Source organism: Nipponia nippon, unplaced genomic scaffold (genome assembly GCF_047370975.1).
Source record: "Nipponia nippon isolate SJK-2023a ecotype South Korea unplaced genomic scaffold, ASM4737097v1 scaffold_3, whole genome shotgun sequence".
Lineage (NCBI taxonomy): Eukaryota > Metazoa > Chordata > Aves > Pelecaniformes > Threskiornithidae > Nipponia > Nipponia nippon.
In genome coordinates this window covers 110547950-110568790 of record NW_028262347.1, presented here as the reverse complement: position 1 = coordinate 110568790, position 20841 = coordinate 110547950, and the positions used below count along the sequence as shown (strand labels likewise).

The following is a 20841-nucleotide window of genomic DNA, read 5'->3' as shown; positions in this document are numbered from 1 at the left end:
CAGATAACAGGGTGACTGCAAACCCGGGCTCGCCGCTCGGGGCCCGCAGCCCTCTCTGGGGCGGCCCCGTACCCCGGGGGCGCGCTCCCGCGCAGCCCCGCCAGCGTGGCACCCGGCGTGCGGTGCCGCTGCCCCGGGGGTGCTCCCGCCTGGGCCCTGCGGGGGTGGAAGGCGAACCCGTCCCCCTTCCCCCGCCCCGGCAGCCCCGCTCCGCCGGCCCCTCCCGCCGGGCCGCCGCGGGCCGGCTCCCGGTCGCACGTGGGGCGGCGGCTGCCCGCCCCCCGACCCACGTGTGCCGCCGCGCCGCGCCGCGCCGTGCCGGCTCCCCGCTGCAGTCCCGGTGCGGCGGGCGGGCGGGCGCTGCGGTGCCGGCGCAGCGGCATGGCGGCGGCGGGCCCGGGGCGCGGCGGCGGCGGCGGCTGGGGCCGGAGCCGCGGGGCCGTGCTGCTGCTCTTCTTCTCGCTGTCGCCGCGGCCGCCGGCCGGGGCCGCCTGGCTGCTGGGGCTGCGGCCCGAGGACACGGCGCCGGGCCGGGTCTCCCTGGAGGGCGGCGCGGTGCAGGCGGCGGAGGGGAGCCGCTTCCTCCTGCGCCTCTACTTCCAGCCGCCGCCCGAGGGCAACGGGAGCCGCGGGCCGGCGGGGGAGCGGGAGCCGCGGCTGGTCTTCATCGAGGAGGCGGCGGCGGCGGGGGGCAAGGCGGCGCGGGGCCCGGCGGAGCGGTGCCGGGAGCGCAGCGCCTGGGCCTCGGACGTGGAGGTGGTGGGGCCGCTGCGCTCGGGCGGCGCGGCGGGCTCGGCGCTGGCCGAGGTGCGGGTGCGGGAGCCGCGGAAGGGCGAGGCGGCGGCGGCGCCGGGCGGGCGGCTCTTCTCCCTCTGCGCCTGGGACGGGCGGGCCTGGGCGCACCACGGGGCGGCGGGCGGCTTCCTGCTGCGGGTCCGGCCGGCCGCCCCGGCGCTGGGCGCCTGGCTGCTGCCGCTGCCCGAGGCGGGCTGGCTGCGGGCGCTGGGCGCCCTGCTGCTGCTGGGGCTGTCGGCGCTCTTCAGCGGGCTGCGCCTCTCCCTGCTCTCGCTGGACCCGCTGGAGCTCCGCGTCCTGCGCAACAGCGGCTCGGCCGCCGAGCGGGAGCAGGCGCGGCGGGTGCAGGCGGTGCGCGGCGGCGGCGGCACCTACCTGCTGTGCACGCTGCTGCTGGGGCAGGCGGGGGCCAACGCCGCGCTGGCCGGCTGGCTCTGCGCCTCGCTGCCCGGCGGCGGGGCGGCGGCCGGCGGGCCGGTGGCCGGCGGGCCGCGGGGAGCGCCCTGGCTGCCGGTGCTGCTCTGTGCCGCCGCCGTGTTCCTGGGCGGCGAGGTGCTGCCCTACTCCGTCTGCTCGCGGCACGGGCTGGCCATCGCCTCCCGCACGCTGTGCCTCACCCGGCTGCTGATGCTGGCCGCCTTCCCGCTCTGCTACCCGCTCAGCCGGCTGCTGGACTGGGCACTGCGGCAGGAGCTCAGCGTCTTCTCCACGAGGGAGCGGCTGCTGGAGACGCTGCGTGCCGCCGGCCCCCACGGCGACCTGGTGCGGGAGGAGTTGGCCATGGTGCAGGGCGCGCTGGAGCTGCGCACCAAGGTGGTGGAGGACGTGCTGACGCCGCTGGCCGACTGCTTCATGCTTCGTGCCGATGCCGTGCTGGACTTTGCCACCGTCTCTGAGATCCTCCGCTCCGGCTACACCCGCATCCCTGTCTACGAGGGCGACCGGCGTGACAACATTGTCGACTTGCTCTTCGTCAAGGATCTGGCCTTCGTCGACCCCGATGACTGCACCCCCCTGCAGACTGTCACCCGCTTCTACCGCCGTCCGCTCCACTGCGTCTTCAACGACACGCGCCTCGACACGCTGCTTGAAGAGTTCAAGAAGGGTGAGGCCGCCGGGCCGCCACCCCCCGGGCTCCCCCTGCACCCCTCCGCACCCCCAATGATTCCCAGGTCAGCAGCCCCTACGGCCCCCCCTGCATGGCCTCCTGGCAGGACCCGGCAGGTACCGGGGATGCTGGGGGGAGTTGGGCCCTGCATGCGCTGGTGTGGCGGTGACCCTGGTGTCACCTGGTGGAACAGCCCCCGGGTGGATCGAGGGCCTGTGGTCGTGCCTGTGATGTTACGGAGACTGTAAGAGCCTTCGGCCACAGAGGTTGCTGGCTCAGCAGGTGAGCCTGTCCCGCAGGGCTGATGTCTCTGCGGAGGCCTGGCAGCGCGGGCACGGTGCCCGCCTCGCACACCTGCCCAGCAAGGCAGCGTTCACAGCTCTGTTCTGCACAGAGGAGTTTATGGCAGGAGATCGCATCTTGTTACTTAGCTCTCGCGTTTTCAGCTTAGCAGTGAGAAGCAGGTCTAGGAAGTATTTCTGTGCAAGTGATTTAAAGGAAGAAGAAAAGCCTAAACACTTAGAAAGAGCACTACTTTTTTTGCAGCTGTGACAGTATTCATGATGCAGCAGCTGCCAGCAGCCCCAGAGATGCTGAGAGCTGTATTTCATTAACCATACTTTGAGAATACACACAGCATGTGTTTTTTTCCCCCCACCGGGAACTGTGTTTTGCTGCGTGTTACTCGGTACGTCATACCGTGGAGAGTGAGTCTTTAAGAAATGGCTGCAGCGGTGACATCCTGCATTACGTAATGCGGGAGGACAGCGCTCGGCTCCCGGGCTGCCTGGGGCCGCTCTGCCGCAAGCAGAGCTGATCATGTGAGAAAGGCCAACCTGGTCCATCCCAGATACAGAGAAAGCCTCTCTGTGAGTCATCTCGGTGCTCGTTTTTAGAGCTGGCAGAAGGGGAGGATAGGACTTTTCTTGTGCACCAGGAAAGCAATCATCAGATATACGCGGGTCAGCATCCTCTCCGGAGATGCACAACTGTGTCCCCGCCACCTCCCGGGATCACAGGGAGGGGAGTTCTGTGTGGTGCACAACACCTACCCTCTCTGCCCCTCAGCACGACTGGAGACTCCCAACGGTGCAAATCGGCAAATTCCTGAGTTTTATACCGAGACTGTTAGCAAAAGCATTAAGATTGCTCTCTGGGTTCAACCTTGGTGAACTGCAGTAGTTCCCTGCCCCCCATCCCTCTTCTAACATAACCGGTTGTCTCTCCTCTTCCTAATTCCTTATGTGCTTCGCAGTTCCTTCTTAACCGTGGCTTCCCGCATGATACTACAACACTACTAAAGTTACCTGAGGTCTCTGCTACCTCTCCCTTGTCTAGAGAGTTCGGTGTTACCAAAGATGTCAGATGACTTTGGCACAGTCCCCCTTGGTCAGCCTCCCCTGCACTTTATCTGATTTACTTTGGTGTAGTCAACTACTTCCCCTTCCAAATTTATTCTACAGCCTGGTACCCTATGGATCAGCAGACCTATAGAAATGGACTTGTGGTTGCTTAGCTGACTGCCCTTAGTTTGCTGTCCTCTCTGCCCTGCTTAAACAGAGATGCTTTGTGTGTGTCGCTCCCTGAGCTGACAGGTGCGTTAACAAGCCTCGCTACCTGCCCTGATCTTTCACATGCTAGCCCTCACCTGGGATGAAGATTATCCATCCTTCTTCAGCTTTGCTCCATTAAACTCTTGGCATTTCGCTTCAGGCTCTTCCTCCCTTACATCTGTTTGCCATCGTGGCCTTTTGGGGCGTTTTGCTATGGCCCCTACATAAGAGCTCTCACTAAAACTTACTTCTGTTCCCACCTCATTTCTCCTTGTGATTTCTAAATTACATGGCTGAAAAGCCTTGCTTTTGGTCTTAGTATCTAACTCAGCATGGTGTTTAGCAATTCTAGCTCTTCCCCAAATGTTCTTCTCCCCAGGTGTTGCTGTTCTCTTCTGATTCATCTTTCCCCTATTTATAGGCATTTGGTCACCCCCAGCACCCTGTGTTTGTAGATAGCCACCCCCCAGCCCAGCCCTGAACCCCTCCTAAACTCTTTTCCCAGTTCCAAATACAGGTTCCTATGCCGGCTCCCACACTGTGACAGACGTTCGCTCCCAGCTGCCTTCTATTTAATTTCTAAAATAAAGATTTCCCATTTGTAATGAAGAATCTTCATCACTGTCTCCTTTTCTGTGTCCATTTGAATTATGGTGAAGTATCTTGTTTGATCCAATCAAGGTTGCTTTCCATAGCTGGGTCTTCTGTGACACCTCCGCTAATTAGAGAGTAGGCAGATTGCTTGTTGGTTCAGTAAGTGCTTAATGAAGGCATTCATCACTTCACACATCCAAGGTGCCAGCAGGACAGCAAATGCTCCCACTGATAAGGCCCAGGCTCTTTCTAGGAAATTCAAGTCTCCAGTAAGGATGGGCATTGATAACCACCTCCAGGTCCTTAGGTCCCTGACAAACCTCTAGAGTGACCTTGCTAGCTTTCTTTTCTTTCTCCCATGATTAATTCAACCAGGTTTTTTTATCCTTTATTTCTTTTGCTTATTACAGTGTTTATACAAAATACTCATCACATTTTATAGCTTTCTTTCCTGGATAGCAATGTACAGTTCTGATCTGTTTCACTAATGATTAATGTTCTGCCACATCTATAATGTCATTTTTCTGCATAGTGTATAATAACACAATTTCACTGCCAGAGCTCCTTGCCATAGTACACAAACATTTGTTCTTTCTTACTGAAAATGTCAGAGGATGATTAAATACAGCATTTCGGGACTCTTGCTCACACCTCCGGCAGCGCTTTCCCTTTTTCATCGCTCCTCCTACTCACTGATATCGCACTGTATTACCCTTGTTTACCTGATGCATTTCTTTTCTCTCCTTCTGCTATCCTAGCTATGAAGATTATCAGCTTTTTTCCTCTCTGGTCTTCTATAGCAGGGTTTGAAGGGAAATTTTCCTTTATTGGTTTCTAGGTATGCTCACACCTAACCTCGTTTGAGCTCAGTTCCATTAAGACACATTGATCTTTGCCTCAAATTTAATCCAGACACGAGTCACGAATCCCCTCTTCTCCCACAGGACCCTGTGTAGATGGGATTACCCTTCTGTGGACCTGGGGAAGGGCATTTCTGTAGCATCAGCTTGCCAAACCATTTAAACTGTATGAAAATAGTAGCATACACTTCAGTAGCACCTATGGAGCTAATGGCCCGGAGTGGTTACAGGGCCCAGGAGCAGCTGTGATTCCTGGTTGACAAAACCTGGCCCCTGCCCCATCATGGCAGACCTGGTTGAACCCATCACATCTGCTCTTCACAAGCCTGCTGCTGCTGGCATCGGTCAATGTCTCTTTTGGCACTAATTCCTGGAGAACGGTGGTTACACTGGCGACACTAATGGGAACTGGGAAAAACCCAGAGAAGGCTGCAGACGGGGAGGGGGGTGGGGGCTGGCCTGCAAGAAGATTGCTTGGACTTCAACCCACAGCCTGAAAGAGGAGGGGGGCTGCTAAAACTGCATTGAAAAACAGCGTTACAACAGTGTGAGACAGGTCCAGCTGAAGGAAGGAAACAGTTGTTCTGGAAGATGCTTTTGATTTTATCTTCTCATCAAAAGTCAGTGGAACAAACTCAGAAATAATGAGGCCTGGACACCTAGTTTGCCATCTTGTCAAGCAAGCTAGACAGGGTCATTATAGAAGGCATGCATAGTTGTGCAGCATTTACATAGAAGTGCTAAGTGGAGGACACTACACAAAATGTGTCCCCTCTTCTCTAGAAATAAGAAAATACATACTGGTCCAGTAACTTTGCCACCTGCAGCCTAAAAGAAGCTGAAACTACTGAAGGAGTGAAAAAATTTGGAGACAATTTCTTGGCAATTTGTATTGGTACATCTCAGAGTACCTGGCTTTATTCTAGGCTCCCAGGAAGAAATACCTAATACACCAGAGAAATAACTGCACCATATTTAGCTAGCTAAAGCAACACAGAGGGGCAGATGAGGACCCAGTAGGATAAACTTCACCTTGGGAATATGGAGATAGGAGGAAAGGTTTATACATTCATTCAGTGTGAAATGCTATGGGTGATGCAGTCTGTTTCTCCTCCATCCCTAGAAGATAACCAAAGCAATGCATGTCACAGCTTCAGTCCTGTGATATAACTCCTCACGGGGAGCCTTTCTGTGAGGTCCATCTCCTTGTTCTGTAGTGCCTTTGGGAAGTCATAGTCCTGTCCCATTCCTCAAGTCATTTATGGATTTTGTTGACCAATTTCCTGGGGGAGTCTATATACAGCAGTGGCATCTTTCAGCAAGTAATTTTCCTCAATCAAAGGAACAGTAGAAATTTGCTCTTATGTTCATTTTCCTTCAGCAAGGCAGAGGCGCAACTCAAATTAGCCTTCTGTGGTTTGGCATCTTTTAAGAGTTACTAAAAGTAAATTCTCTGAAAACAAACTTCCTGGCTTAGCAGGGAAAACAGCCTGTCCTGCGGAGGACAGCTCTGCCCTAGGCTCCGTCTTTGCTTTTCAAAATACTCCACAGCCTCTATTAGACTTCTACAAATTGAATGTAGCTGGTGAAGGTGCTTACACTTGCCAGGAACTGGGATCAGTACCATATCAGCTGCATTCCTTATTGGCCTTCTTCTGAGCCTGCAGTCATTGCAAGCACAAAGCACGGCTTGAAATTTAAATAAGCCTTCAAGAGATTTCTGCAAGTGTATTAGCCTCTCTCTTGGGCACCTTGATGAGTTGAAGCAATGACCTCCCTAGCCAGTTGCATGGGTTAAGGAGCCGGTTGTTACCCAGGAACATACATATCCATACATGCACCTCGAAGGGCGATTGCCAGGCTGAGAGTGGGTGAGGTGCTGATACACAAAGGATGGTTTCAGTGACTCATGCTGCAACTCTGCCTGACACATTACTTTGCTTTCCCCCCAAAACTGTGCTAAATCTTACTGTGTGAATGCTGGGCTGCTTCACCCCGCCCCAGCAAGCCCAGGAGCAGCCCTGCTCCAGGGAGGTGTTCAGCAAAGCAAGAGGGGAGCTATGTCCTTGGGGGAGAGGGCACCCAGCTGGCCATCTCCCTCTTGGGCACTGTCAAAGGCACCTTCAGACTGAGCTGTGGGAAAGAATAAAGTGACCTATGCTACAGACACCAATGAAAACATTTTTGCATTGGTTCTTTGGAAGTTTTTTAGCTTCAGAAAGCCTCAGCATCCTTGTAGGCTTCCTTAGGCTCCAAGTAACATGCAAGGGGACCCACCATTTGTGGACAGGCGGGGTCGTACCCAGGAGGTCAGAACCCTGTTGTACAGCAGATGGAAGATGAGACTCCGTGTCCCCTCTAATCTCCCCCTTACCCTCCTGATCTGTTTTGTCAATGGTAATACAGCAGCAATTCCAAATATTCCATCTTTTCCCCAGTTTCCCTTAGGATGAGAAAAAGCATCAAAGCAGAGCATGAGAAAGGCTTTTGTATTCTGCTAGAGACAGATGTAAGCAGATGAAGTTCTCATCCCTGAGGAAGGTCTGGATTAGATTAGGATTTAGTTTTCCTTTTGTGTAGCTTTGATTCCCCATAGAGCTGGATGGCTCTGCAGCCCTCCTGGTTATTTCTCCCCTGTTTAGGTGTAGATGTGCATTGCCTCTAGGTGCAGCTCCTCAGGTGTGTGGTTTCACCCTCAGTGCAGAGTCATGGTAACACAAGAGCACGCTCACACATGTTTCCAGTTCAAGAAGCTCAAATCAGGGTCCCTGCTTACTTCAGATACAGGTCTATGAGGGGGCACGGAGATGCTGGCAGCCCCTGGCCCAGAGAAGAGCTCTGATGAAAAGCACACAGAAAACAGATTTCAGTTACATCATGGCTGTTTCACAAATCAACCTTATTTACCAATTACTTTTTTTTTTTGCCTTCCATTTTGTAGCTGTAAATGGTTCATGGCTTGTGCCTGTACCTTTGATCTCCTAGTAACAGCTTTAGATCTTAGCATAAAATTCATGAAAACAAATTTCATGCTCAGAATGCTCATACTGTGGAACAAGAGACAAGGCTAAAGCATCTTTAACATTCCTCTGGCAGAGCACCTACATAAAAAATGATAAGGAAGTAGTCTGGGCTATTTTTGCAGCCAACAGCACTTTCTTTCCCACAAGTAAAGGCATTTCCATGTGTTCAGACCCTGTTCTCCCATTGGGGAGGACGCTTCGAGGTGGATCTATGAGCCCAAGGTCGTTTAGGTACCTATGAAAAACAAGGCTCCTAAAAATGGGCATAAAAGCTTTAGGTATCTGTTCAGATGCTTGCTCCATCCGGAAGCTTTCAGCTGTTTATATTAGCTCTGTAATTTAGCATTTTCAGGCATTAACTTTCCACTGAAGCTGTTGCTTGAAAAGAACAGATTTCATGTAGCTCATAAAGAATTTAGTACAGTTGTATCCCATGCTGAGCAGACACTTAATCACCTATAGACTTCCTGTGCAAGAGCAGTCCTGTGGAGGCCAGTGAAGCTATTCACACAAGTAAAGTTAATTGCCCATTTGTTTTAGCATTTGCCAAACCAAGGCTTTGATTCTCAAGTGTTTCGCTGTGCTTTCCTGCATCAGTGATAGTCCTGTAAAATTCACATGTGACAGCTTGCTAGTGGGGAAGCAGCTCACCCTTATAATTCATTTCATTTGAGCTATCAAGCAATGGTTACAATAGCATGGTTTTTGGAATCAGTTTTACAGATCTTCAAGCTGGTTTAGATCAAGTTGGGGGTTTTGTTTAGATGACTTATCTCCCTCGATTATACTCCCACTGAGGCAGCCGTGTAGGGTAATGGCTGCAGACAAGAATGCAACTGCTCTGGCATCCCCAGGTCTGTCCCTGTGCCACCCTCCCTTGGGCATTGCTTCCACCTCATAAAATTGCCCAATTTCTGCCCTCATACCTGCTCCAAAAGCCACTGCTTTTCCTCTGCAAGTGTAGCAGCTCCCAGGGACAGGCGGGGGATACAGCTGAGCTTGGCAGCAGCCCCAGCCCACAAAGGAGCAAACTACAGCCAGGGCACCTGCAAGCCCCCACCACCCCTGCTGCCAAATTTATATGGTCTGTTAAGAAAGTGATGGGAGGAGATGCAGGACCCAGCCGGGCTGAGGGGCAGGACTTTGTAAACGATCTCATGTCCCTCAGGTGGGAGATCAGGGCAAGTCAGATCTTTCCCAGTGGGGGCCAGCTGGGAGCAGCAGTCATTTGCATGAGCTCTGCGAGGGGTGGGAGTAGGTTTGGGGGTGTTTTTGTGATATGGGTACCAGCTGGCCGGGCAGGGGCTAGGATCGGCTGGCTCAGCGTGGGCCAGGAGCAACTGCATGAATTGCAACAGTTTTCCATCGCTGGGTACCTGCTCCATCTCTAATGTGGGTGTTAGCCTGGAAACCTGAAGCTGGGGGTTTATAGCATGGCTACAAGTGTTTATTTTCTGTGAAAATAAAGAACTCTTGAGCACTCTAACAGCCCTCCTGGCTCTGCCCCCAGCACAGTGAAGACGTGGGTCTCCTCCCAGGCTAACAGTGCTGGGTTATTTCTAAATAATCTCATTTGCCGCTACGTGAACATGGAGCTGGAATCACATTTCTCTGAGGCAGCTCTAGAGTAAATTACAGCGTCGATGTAGGTGTTTGGCCAAAAAAAGAATTGTCTTCATTACTCTCTGACTGCCTTTAAGTAGCACCTAAGCTTTTTGTAAGGGCTCAGTGGTTTTGGGTTGCATGTAAATGCCATTAACAACAAGGTTTCGGCCAAAAGAAATAACTTCTCCCCTCTCCTCGCTCACTCGAGGACTTGTAGGAGACCAGATGGCCCCAATGTTTGGGAGCGAGGTTTGGCAAAGGAGACATTTTCGAAAGTTGGACTTTGCTAAGATGAAACGTAGCTGTTGCTGCTGTCTTGTGGCCAACTCCACTGCTTTTTTCTTTTTAAGTCTTGAGTCGTGTTGCTTTATTACCCACTGAACAGACAGGATGCACAAACCTGTGTATGAAAGGAGTGAAATAGCCCAGTCCAGAGAACATGCTGAATTTTCAATGCCCCGAGGCTATTGATTTGTTTTTTTAAAGTACATCTCAGTGCTACTTGCTGTGATGTTATGTTCTTGTTTCTAATTCTGTAGGCGTGGGAGGCAGCTCTCTGAAATCTTGCAATAAAAGCTTGGTATGAGGAGGAGGGAATTTATACTGTGGAAAATGCCCAAGCTTTGCTGTGAGAAATGTATAGCGCTGATCTTCAGCTGAGAAATATAATTTGCTCGTCTCAGATCCAGGGCAGGGTTATTTGAAGGTTGCATGGTCCCCAGCAAGATGTGTTTGGTGGGACTGCCAGGCTGCCTTGGATGTCCTTGTCCCTGTCCCTCTGTGATGAGCCAGAAGGCACCAGCGGGCGAGGAGGGAGCTGTGCAGCAGGCAGGAGCCCACCCGTATTGCATCTTTATGCATAAATACTCTTCACATCCCCTTGCCCAGAGCAGAAGGCAAGTTTGGTGGGAAGGCTTTACAGGAGGAGCAGATGCAGAGGCAACTGCATAGCAGAAGGGACCTGCCCCCCTTTTGGGTGACCATTGCTGTTCAAGAACCTCAGCTCTGAGCCTGTGGGAAAAATAAGGTGTTTGCAGCTTTCCGGAGGTCCCTGCAGTCCTGACACTACACCTTGGGTTTGTGCAGGCATTGCAAAGGGAGACCAGGGAAACAGAGCAAACAGAGGGAGGGAAAGTTGTTCGCTGTGGTGCTGATGAAGGACATTTTTAACGTTTTAAGCAAAACTAGAGGTTCAGAACCTGTGTGTGCTGCTGAGCAGCGTAGGAGCCACAGGGCCAGTAAGAAAACCAATGCTGTTCATTGGCAGGTCCAAGAATACAATTGAGCTAGAAACTCAGAAATTGCTTGTGGCTTGGAAGTTGGGTTCTGGTCAAGCTGCTGAGCAGGAGCATAAATCAGAGCAGACAATAAAGGAAGGGAGAAGTTGAACAAGTCAAAACAGCTTACAGAGAGCTGGACATGCGAAAGCAAATAGCAATGTTTCAAGTATGCCAAAAGCAAGAAGCCTGAGAATGTGTCAGCAGAGCTGCCAGCTTCCTGGGGCAAGTGAGGGAGCTGAGATTGTAATTGAGAAACACTGCGACTTCTGAGCAGGAGTCACCACGTTGCAGCTGAAAGAAGGTTCTGGTCCCAGTCTGCTTGTTTAAGGTAACAGAGAGGAGGTGCTGTCAGGGGCAGGGTTTGGAGAAGACATTCAGGTGCAAACTGATGGCTTGAAAAATGTTTAGCCTCTGCGTCCAGATGGTTCACCCAAGAGTTCTGCAGGAGCTGGGCTGAAAGCTGCAAACAAACATACGTGTTTCTGCATTAAAACCAGCTGCTGTTCCAAGGAGCTGGAGGCTTTGCCTGTATTTTAAGAAAAGCTTTAGGATCAGTCCAGACAGTGATGGATAGAAAGATGTGGGGGAGCTGTTCCTGGCAATTTGATAGGAAAGATAATTAACAACAGAATGAGAAAACACCAGGAGGATGAAGGAAACCAGTAGAGCCCAAGGACATACTCACATTTCTGTGTTGGAGGACGCTGTCTCATTGCTCTGTTAGAGTTGTCTCGTGCCAATGAAGCCGAGGGTAAGCAAGAAGCAGCTGGTATAATGCATACTTCAGTCCTGCACAGGAGGCTGTCAAAGAGCTAAACGGGGTGACTCACAGCAGATTGCCTGGGTGAAGAAAGCAAGTGGCCCCAAAAAAGCCAGGCAGAGTCCTGTGACACCTAGAAATCAGCCTGGAGAGTAGCAGTCCTGTTAGGCTGGGCTGTGTGTCCAGCTCTTCTCCTTCAGTTAGCGTGGCTGGGGTGGGTTTGGGTGATAGTGGCTGCTTCTGAGGTTTGGCTGTGATCTGTGCCTCCTACCGAGCCCTGTCCACCTCCCAGCCCGCCGTGCTGGGGACCCCTCTCTCCAGGGGTGGGGGTCTCACTATCACTCTGCTCTCCCTCCGCAGGAAAGTCCCACCTGGCCATCGTGCAGCGGGTGAACAATGAAGGGGAAGGAGACCCGTTCTACGAGGTGATGGGCATTGTCACCCTGGAGGATGTCATTGAGGAGATCATCAAGTCCGAGATCCTGGATGAGACGGATCTGTACAGTTAGTGTCCCAGAGCAGCTACTGCGGTTGCAGGACCCAGGGTGGGAGCCCGCACAGACAGACAGACATGTGGGTAGGAAACAGGCCAGAGGAAATCATGGTCCTTCCCCAGAGCAATTCACAATCATGGTGGGAAAGACAAGAATGATGGAGGGATGCTGGTCAGGTGTCAGGGAGTCTTGAATGCTCAAGATAGAGAAGCACCAGCATCGGCAGCCAGTGGCTGGGCAGGGCCTGACCCAGGGACACGTGTACTGGGCATGAAGTGCCCATGGGTGGTTCCCAAGCTCCTTTCCAACTCTGGGTGATGCATCCAGCCAGGGCAACCCAGGACTTGTTCCTGAGAAAGAAGCATGTTTCACCACGCTGCTCCCTCCCTCAGGAGCTGCTCCCAAGGCTGTCGTGCATGGCGCGTTTTGCGCGCCCCGCTGCTCCAGCTGCTGCTCCACAGCAGCCCTGCCACAGGGTGCAGCAAGACGTGCCTCTCTCCATATGTGTGCATATGGTATGGGGCCCTGCCGCTGCAGTGGCTTTGTGGCTGCTGCAGGAGGGCAACTGCTCTGCTCTCTGCCCTGCAGCGGACAATCGGAAGAAGGAGCGGGTGCCCCACCGGGGACGCAAGCCCCAGGACTTCTCCATCTTCAGGCTCTCAGACAGCGAGATGAAGGTGAAGATCTCCCCGCAGCTCCTCCTGGCTACGCATCGGTTCATGGCAACAGGTACCCTTGCCCTTGTGCAAGCCCTGCATCTCCCTGCAGCAGCACCAGCCCTACAGGGCTTCCCTGAGCTGTTCCTGGGTCAGGCTCCCCCCGCAGCGAGCAGTTTCCACCTGCCTGGACCCCCACCCTGGGCATGCTGCTGCTCCACCATCATGGGTCTGCGTTTGGCTCCCCTCTCTGCAGCAGGGTGCTGAGGCTGAGGCTGTGCAGCTCAGAGGATGAGGGGATCCTGGCAGCCCTGGCCCCACTGAGCGAGCGTGTGTTGCCTCCCATCTAGAAGTGGAGCCTTTCAAGTCCCCCTACCTCTCCGAGAAGATCCTGCTGCGGCTCCTGAAGCACCCCAACGTCATCCAGGAGCTCAAGTACGACCGCAAGAACAAGAAGGCAGCAGAGCATTACCTCTACCAGCGGAACCGCCCCGTTGACTACTTCATCCTCATCCTGCAGGTGCCAGGGGCAGAGGCGAGCAGAGGGTGGCAGGAGGTGGCCTGGGGCGGCCTGTCTCTCCTCGCCGCCTTGCTCTGGGCTGCTTCTGCCAGCAGAGATGCCTGTCTTCTCATACAGGGTGGCAGGGGTCCCTGCAGCCCTGGGTGGGTTGGTGGCCAGGAGCACAGGGTGCCTGTCTGAGCAGGTTTTCCTTCTTCCAGGGGAAAGTGGAGGTGGAGGTTGGCAAGGAAGGACTGCGGTTTGAGAATGGGGCATTCACCTACTATGGCGTCCCTGCCATCATGGCTGTCGTCTCCTCGGGTAAGGGCTCTGTGGGCTCCCTCTGGCCCTGCCTTCACTTCGGCAGCCTCCCTGAGGGCTAAGCCAGCTGGTGGCCAGGAGAATGGGCTGGCTGTGGTGTGGGGTGGCCCCGCTGCAGGGCGTGGGGCAGGTGGGAGCCCTTCCTCTGCGATTCATACACCTCCAACTGTCATTTCAGATAACGACGTGCGGAAAGTGGGCAGCCTGGCTGGATCCTCCTTCCTGCGTAAGTATTTTGGGACAGGCTGGGGCTCTAAAACCTCTCCTCCACGGTACCGGCCAGCTGGAGGAGGGGTGGGTTTGCACCCCACAAAGAGCAGCTCGGGTTTTGCGCCGAGGTCACCCCCTTTCAAAAAGCTCTGTGGAGAAACAACGTACTGAGGGGCTGATGCAGCAAAGTCCCTGCCGACGGACTTTGCGGTCCCTTTGAGGTCCCTTTGAGGTTTCAGCCGTGCACTGGATCCCTGTGGGTGGATCCCAGCACGGCTGGTGCTGCAAGGGGCACTACCCACGGGTGGCAGTGTGCCCACACGGATGGGAGCAGTAAACCCTGCACGGTGCATCTAGGTCTCAGCGTAACATCTGTGGACCTGTTTGCATTCCTGAGGCTCGGAGCACAAGCTGAACATGGGTCTCAAGCACAGGGAACGGGGACTGCTTGGGAATTGTGGAGATGGGTCAATTTACCTGTGAGCCGTTCGCACGTGGTGGGGGGAGAAATGAGCTGAGTTAAAAGTAGATGTCCCAGCCCTGGTAAATTCCCTGCCTGCAGAGCTGATGGGTTAACGAGAGATCCCCTGCTTGCAGGAGTTAAGAGCAAGCTCTGATTAGAGGAGGCTGTGAGCCTCTCCCTTCTTTGCTGACCACCCATGCAAATGTTTAGTCCCTGGTGGCTTGGGAGCTGGTGGAGGTGCTGCCCACCCCCAGTCCAGCACATCCCTCGTCCCAAACGCAGATGCTGCAGTTGGATCTGCAGTGCTGATGGTAAGCCGAGGATGCTCTGGGTGCCTAATCAAAACAAGAACCCAGCAAGTTCAACCTTTAGGGAGGCGTAGGGAGGGATGTCATTGAGAAAACAGGGGGAGTCCCTTGGGACAGGTGACTGGCACTCCCGTGGGTCCCAGTCTGCATGCAGCTTTAGGGTTCACCTATTTCTTGATGGATCTTTGCTTCTATTTGAAAGGCTGGCTCGTGGCCTGCTGGATTAACCCCTCAGTGTGCATTCCTGCTCCCCTGTGCATCCACAACACACTCGATTTGGACAGAGGAAATCAATGAAGCAGCCGATTTCCCCTGGGATGTTGCTGCATGGCCCAATGCCCCCGTCCCCAGGACCCCACTGGGGCTCAGGCAGTGACAGCTGCCCACGGCCAATGGGGCCAGCAGGGCGCAGGCCGTGGCAGGTGCCCACTCAGGGCTCCTTTGCTCCCCATGCTCGCACGTGACGCTGTGTCACGAGATGTTTTCTGCCATCCAGCCACCCCTGCCTGCCGTGGGACGTGTGCGGTGTCGCAGCCCTGGCCAGCAAGGAGGCAGGGTGGGAGGCAGAGGTCGCAGGGTATTCCCCTTATCGGGCTGGTGTCCTCCTTCCTCCTTGAAGCAAAGCCCAGCAGAAAGGAATGTGAGTAGCATGTCACGGTGGGGAATTCAGATGCTAACCCTTAGGCATTTAACAATTTGTTATTAATTAACCGTTGTTATGCAACTTTTTTATTGCCAGGCAATCTTTGGCATTGGTGGCCGGGACAGGGGTGTGGCGGCAGAGACCCAGCACAGCCAAGCCTACTGCAGGAGGGTCAGCAGTGAGAGCAGGGAGCGAGTGCTAGTGGTTATCAACCTGTCCTTTGCTCCTGGCTGGACGAGGTTGTTCTGGGCAGCACTTCATGCTGGTGCCTTTGCTTGGACTTATTTGCAGCAGGTTTCGATCTAGGGGAGGATGAGGAACAGGGGTTACTGGGGGAGGAGCAGGGACATTGGAAGGAGGGGGCTGCAGAGCAAATTTCCTGGGCGTTTTACCTTTGAAGCAATTTAAAAACATTAATCACGTAGGCAGCGGACAGTTCCTAGAGTGTTGCAGCCATGCTGCGGGCACAGTGGCTGCAGGGAGGGCAGCACGCCCTGGGCAGGAGCGCTGGCAGCTGGGGAAGCGTGGCTGTGGCTGGAGGAGAGGGCTGGCAGCCAGTGGGCTTGCGTCTGCCGCTGCTTTTGAGGTGGGCGCTGCCAGCAGTGAGAGCAAAGATGAGGCATCGGGAGGTGTTAACAAGTGCATTGCTCATGCTGCGTGTTGGTCTCTCTGTGCTCCCCCACGGAACCCTGCGCCCCTGTGGCATGGCCCAGAGATGATGCCATGGTGCGCCGCAGGGCAGCTCCCCGCAGGCAGCGAGTCACAGAGAGGGGAAACTGCTGCCCTTGAAATTGTCACTGCTGCTGTCACCCATGGCCATAGAACATGGGAAGTGAATGGCTGTGATTTGCCCTCTCTGTGGCATTGGGTCAGGCAGCCCCGGACACGGGGTGCTGGCTTATTGCGGTTCCCACACGAAGCAGCTCCCGGTGGATGGCTCTTCTTGGCATTGCCCAAGTCTGTTGAGACCCAGGGCCTTGCAGAGAGCTGCAGGCAGCCCATCACGAATGCCTTTGCTTTGCATCATGCTGAGGGGCTCCTGCCAGCCCCTGCCTGCAGCTGTGGGGCTGTGTGGAGGCAGGGGCTGTTGCAGAGCACATTCCCTCTCTGCCACCTGCCTGCACACACAGAAGCATCCCACATGCTAAGTACAGTGACTTGGTTTAGCTTCAGCCCATCTCCCAGGTGGCACAAGCTGACCACAAAGTCCCCTCTCCTGGCAGTGGCTGGCGAAGGGCTGGAGCAGGGTGCCAACACTCAGCTGGTGGGAGGAGGATGCTTTCTGCCCACACCGTGGCTCTGGGGAGATGTGTGGCTGTGCAGACAGGCCTAGCAGGAGCTGTTCCCCCCCAGCCTCACCCTCCTCTTACCTCGTCACAGAGCAGCCTGTTGATTTACAGCATTCAGGTCTGTGTCCCTGCCAGTGTCCCTGTCCCTGGGGCTGGCAAGTGCCTCCCCGGAGCAGAAGCAGGAGGGTGTAAGAGGAGTGGGAAGGGATGCTGGAGGCAGTGGTGGGAGCCCAGCCCAGGGCTGCTGGCACATGATTCTTTTTGTCATTCTTCCTCTTGGTCTGTCCCCCACCCTCACCTTTGTCCCTCGTCTTCCCCCGTCCCCTCCTTCCTTCCCCCTCCTTCTCTCTGCAGTGCCCGTCTCAGTGTCCCGTACCTTTGCCTTCAGCAGAGGGGACTCCCTGGCTGGCTCTCCAGGTAACGGGGCATGGCTTTGGGCAGGGACCTCCACACATGTCAGGCTCTTTCCAGCTCCCTGTGCACAGTGCACCAAGCCCCCTCCACCCTGCATGCTGGGCAGTGCCGGGAGACAAGCACCCACAGCACCCCATGCCGGGCAGCCCCTCACCGGCTGGAGCATGGGTGGCACATGGGGGACAGCAGCCCTGTCTCTGCCGCAGCCTCCCCAGTAAGATAAAAATCCCAGGAAGAATGGGATGGGGCAAGGGCTTGGGCTTTCTTTGGTGTGCAGTTTCTGTAATTTTCTGCACTCAGTGCTTGGGTTTTCTTGCTGCTTGCTGCTTCTGACAACAGTTGCCCGCAGCCCTGCATGCACACTGCCCTGCTTGCCTTGCTTACTGGCAATCCAGGTAATAGAAGGGCTTTTTAGCAGCAGAGCAAAGTCAGCAAGATGTTGATGTCACCCGGGCAAGGAACAAACCACCTTTGTTCCCTAATAAATCACTGACCAGGCAAAATCCATCACGCCACATGTCAGAGGCCGTCAGTCAACGTGAGTGACGGGCCAGCCTGCCGTGGCAGCCTTCTGCTCCTGTTCTGTCAGAGTCGGGGTGGACAGGAGCCTGCCCTTGAGGCAGGTTAAGTAAACCCCCATGGGCTGCCAGCTGCAACCAGCAGAATTTGTGCCAAATGCTGTGCAGGAGACCTGCGTTAGCAGGAGAGCTGTCAGTCAGTCGGTGTGGCAGGCAGCAGCCCTAACCTCTGCTGCCGGCGCCAGGTCGGATGGGTCGGATGCCTGCGTGCCCAGTCCCTTTGGTTTGCGCAGGGCTGGCATGGCGCAGAGCCTCCGCCGCCGGCGTGCACCAAGGAGGACCCCGTCACAGGTCCCCGTAGGGCCCCTGCCAGCCCTGGGGCGTGTGTGGGGGGCACAGCCGCTGGAGGCGACGGGTCCACCCACACAAGCAGCACCACGAGTGCGAGTGAGTGTTTGCCTCTCTGCCATCCCCTCCTGCAGTGAACAGGTCACCATCGCGGTGCAGCGGGCTCAACCGCTCCGAGTCCCCCAACCGGGAGCACAACGACTACGGGGGCAGCACCACGCAGCTCCACAGCAGCAGCAACAACATCTACACACCCGACTACTCCGTACACATCCTCTGCGATGTGCAGTTTGTCAAGGTACCGGCTGGGCTGGCAGGGACTGTCCCACCCCAGCCACCCCTGCCCAGGCACCCTCTTGAGCCTGGTGGGTGCCCAGTGGGCACAGAGGGGGTCTTGCGTTCCTGCTGCCCGGGGGTTTGGTGCCACCAAGTCCCCAGGAGGTGCTGGTGGGGCTCAGTGCCCACTGAGCTGGGTGCGTGTGTCTGTGTGCCCAGGTCACCCGGCAGCAGTACCACAACGCGCTGGTGGCCAGCCGCATGGACAGCTCACCCCAGTCCCCCGACATGGAGGCCTTCGACAGGGATTCAACCAAGGCCTCGACCACGCGGGGAACCCCCCAGACACCCAAGGAAGATGCTACCACCCTCCTGAATGAGAGGAACAGCGTCATGTGTGAGTCACCCAGCAGCACCCCTTCCCTGCCACGGGCCAATGCTGCCTGTCCCTTGGGGGGCTGTGCTGGCACAATGGGCACGCCACGGCTCAGATGCAGCTGCACATGGCCCGGGGCACATGGGCATTTGCATGCACATACCCGCGGATGCTGTTCTGCGCCTGCACATGCACACCGGTACAAGTGTGCAGGCACGTAAATCCCTGTTCCCCACGTGCTCATGCCCCCCAGGGGTCCCTGGCGCTGGGACCTGCTGCTGTGGCAGGCGTCCCCGTGTCCTGCCCCAGGGCATGGCGCCCACCCGCCCTGCCACCATGCCTGTCCTGTGTCCCCACAGGCAGTCGCTCCGAGGGGCTGCGCAGTCCCAGCGAGTCGGTGTTCCTGCGCATGGAGAGCATCCCCTTCATCCAGGAGGAGCTGGCTGACAACGAGGAGAACAGCAAGCGGCAGAGTGAGTCTGGCCGGGGGGACGCACGTGACCCTGGGGGCAGCAAGGGCTGCGGTGCTCCCGGGCACTGCAGCCAGGCTGGACTTTTGCAGACAGTGAGTGCTGCAGCACCGTCCTGGAGGCAGAGTCCCCGGGTAGAGAGGCCGGGGCCAGCTCATCGCCAAGCAGCTCCGAGGAGACGCTGGGCAGGAGGCTGCTGAGATCCCTCAGTGAGTGACTGACCCGGGGAGGGAGCACCCAGGGGAGAGCTCTGCCCTGGCACCCTTGCTGCCTGGATCAGCTGCTCCCCAGCCCCGTCCTGGGGACACCCTGCATGGGGCCAGCATGGAGCAGGCGGGCAGCCCAGTTTCCAGCAGCAGGGAAAACTGTACCTGGGGCTAGCTCGGGCAGAGCCAGCTGCCTGGTCCTGGCCTGACCCCACACGCCCCCTGCCCTGAGCACCCTTGGCCCCCAGCACCCAGCCCTAGGCACCCTTGCTGCTGCAGGTGGGCGCAAGCAGCGGCCGTCGCCGGAGGGTGAGAAGACACCAGAGGAGAGCTCCAATCTTGCCCCGTTAATCACCTGAGCAGCAGCGTGGCTGGAGCACAGTGCTGGAGGCCCACGCAGACTGGAGGTAGGAACCTGTCTCTCAGTGTGCTCAATTTCAGTAGCATAAAATCAAGTTTCAAGCAGCAAAGCCAACTGATGTGGTTTGGAGCCTATGCAGGCACACATGTCACTGGGGGCTGGAGCAGGGTCAAGGGATGCAGCAGCAGACTCCAGCCATCCTTGGGGCAGGAATGGATGTCGGAGACAGAGTGAGCCCCTGACTTGTGTTTTCACAGCTAGAAATGTATGTCTGCACCAATATCCCCGAGCCTGCCTAGGAAAGGTGCTGCAGGTTTGAGCAGCAGCAGGTCAGGGAGGGCAAGTGCTGGCCACCCGCAGCAGACCGCGCTTGTGTCTTCCAGGTCTGCAGCATGGGGGTCTCCTGCCGCGAGGCTCATGTTCAACAGCAGCAGGTCTGCACTCGCTCGCTGCCTGCCCACCCGCCTGCCCGCTCGTGCCGCCCCTCCCTGCAGGACTTGTGCAGAGCCCCATCCCCAGGCGAGAAAGGATGTGCCCCCGATGGGGCTGAACTACCCAGGCGGCCTGGACCAGCTAACTGGAGTCTGAGGGCCCTTGCCCAGCTGCTCCCTGGTAGCATCTGGTCCCAAGGAAGAGGTGGAAAACAGAAAGGTGGAGAAGTGTCTGGCATGGCATCCCTGCAGGCAGAGCAGGGAGGGGCGGCCCAACCCAGAACTGCCCTTAGCATCATTTACCATCCCCATCCCAGCGAGGCCCGGAGCCCCTCGGTGCTGGGTGCTGCACAGACGTGGTCTCTGCCATAAGGAGAACATGCTATTCGGGGGGTGCCACACACAGCTCAGGGCCCCAGCACACGTTTGTGCCGTGCCTAGTGCCATGCACACTCGCAGCACCTTGCGCACGCTGACCATCGACACAGCCCGGCACTCCCAAAGCCCTGCTAGGCACAGGGCAGGGAGCCCAGCTCACCGCCGAGCGCAGACCCCCTCCCTGGGGAGGGCCGCTCCACGCTGCATTGAACCATCCTCCTCTCCATGCACAGCTGCCTGTGCGAGGGAGGCTTGCGCCGAGCCTTCGGGTTGGTACAGACCAGTCAGTAGTTTTTGTAGAGGCTGAATGCAACGGGGATATTAACATTAAAAGTGATTTCTCCCTGAGCGATGCCCTGTCTGTGTCAATGGGTGTAGGGAAAGACGTGCTAACTTCTCCTACCATGCTAGGCTGCCCTCGTACCCATGGCCAGAGGTGGCTGGAGTAGCAGGACTCAGCATCACTGATGGGAGCAGGCAGAGGACCAGGTCAGCAAGTGCTCCCCAATTTCTCCCTGTGAACCTGGGCTCTCTGTCACTCTTGCTGCCAGGAAAACACTCAGCAGTGCCACGAGTTACACCATAGCAGCGGAGACAAGGAC

At 56.2% G+C, this 20841-nt stretch overlaps 1 protein-coding gene and 1 long non-coding RNA gene across 2 annotated transcripts; one reads left to right on the top strand and one right to left on the bottom strand.

Annotated features, from left to right (window-relative positions):
* The first annotated feature begins 381 nt into the window (after positions 1 to 381).
* CNNM1 (cyclin and CBS domain divalent metal cation transport mediator 1) lies at positions 382 to 20587 on the top strand. Its single transcript, XM_087767158.1, has 13 exons — positions 382 to 1900; positions 11939 to 12082; positions 12661 to 12801; positions 13079 to 13248; positions 13449 to 13548; positions 13727 to 13774; positions 16816 to 16878; positions 17876 to 18039; positions 18237 to 18414; positions 18753 to 18866; positions 18956 to 19072; positions 19349 to 19476; positions 19814 to 20587. Exons 1-12 carry the CDS (start codon positions 382 to 384, stop codon positions 19426 to 19428), a joined length of 2838 nt encoding a protein of 945 aa, XP_087623284.1. The 3' UTR covers positions 19429 to 19476; positions 19814 to 20587.
* On the bottom strand, positions 6874 to 8996 carry LOC148054838 (uncharacterized). Its single transcript, XR_015706774.1, has 2 exons — positions 8860 to 8996; positions 6874 to 7748 (listed from the first exon to the last, which is right to left on the bottom strand). It is a non-coding gene; the product is annotated as an uncharacterized LOC148054838 (long non-coding RNA).
* Positions 20588 to 20841: the final 254 nt, after the last annotated feature.

What these genes read in the sequence shown, in the direction of transcription:
- CNNM1 (XM_087767158.1), top strand. Translation starts at nt 382, where the DNA reads ATGGCGGCGGCGGGCCCGGGGCGCGGCGGCGGCGGCGGCTGGGGCCGG. An exon ending in GCTTGAAGAGTTCAAGAAGG is followed by an intron (nt 1,901 to 11,938) that starts GTGAGGCCGCCG and finishes CTCCCTCCGCAG; the next exon opens with GAAAGTCCCACCTGGCCATC. An exon ending in GGAGAACAGCAAGCGGCAGA is followed by an intron (nt 18,867 to 18,955) that starts GTGAGTCTGGCC and finishes GGACTTTTGCAG; the next exon opens with ACAGTGAGTGCTGCAGCACC.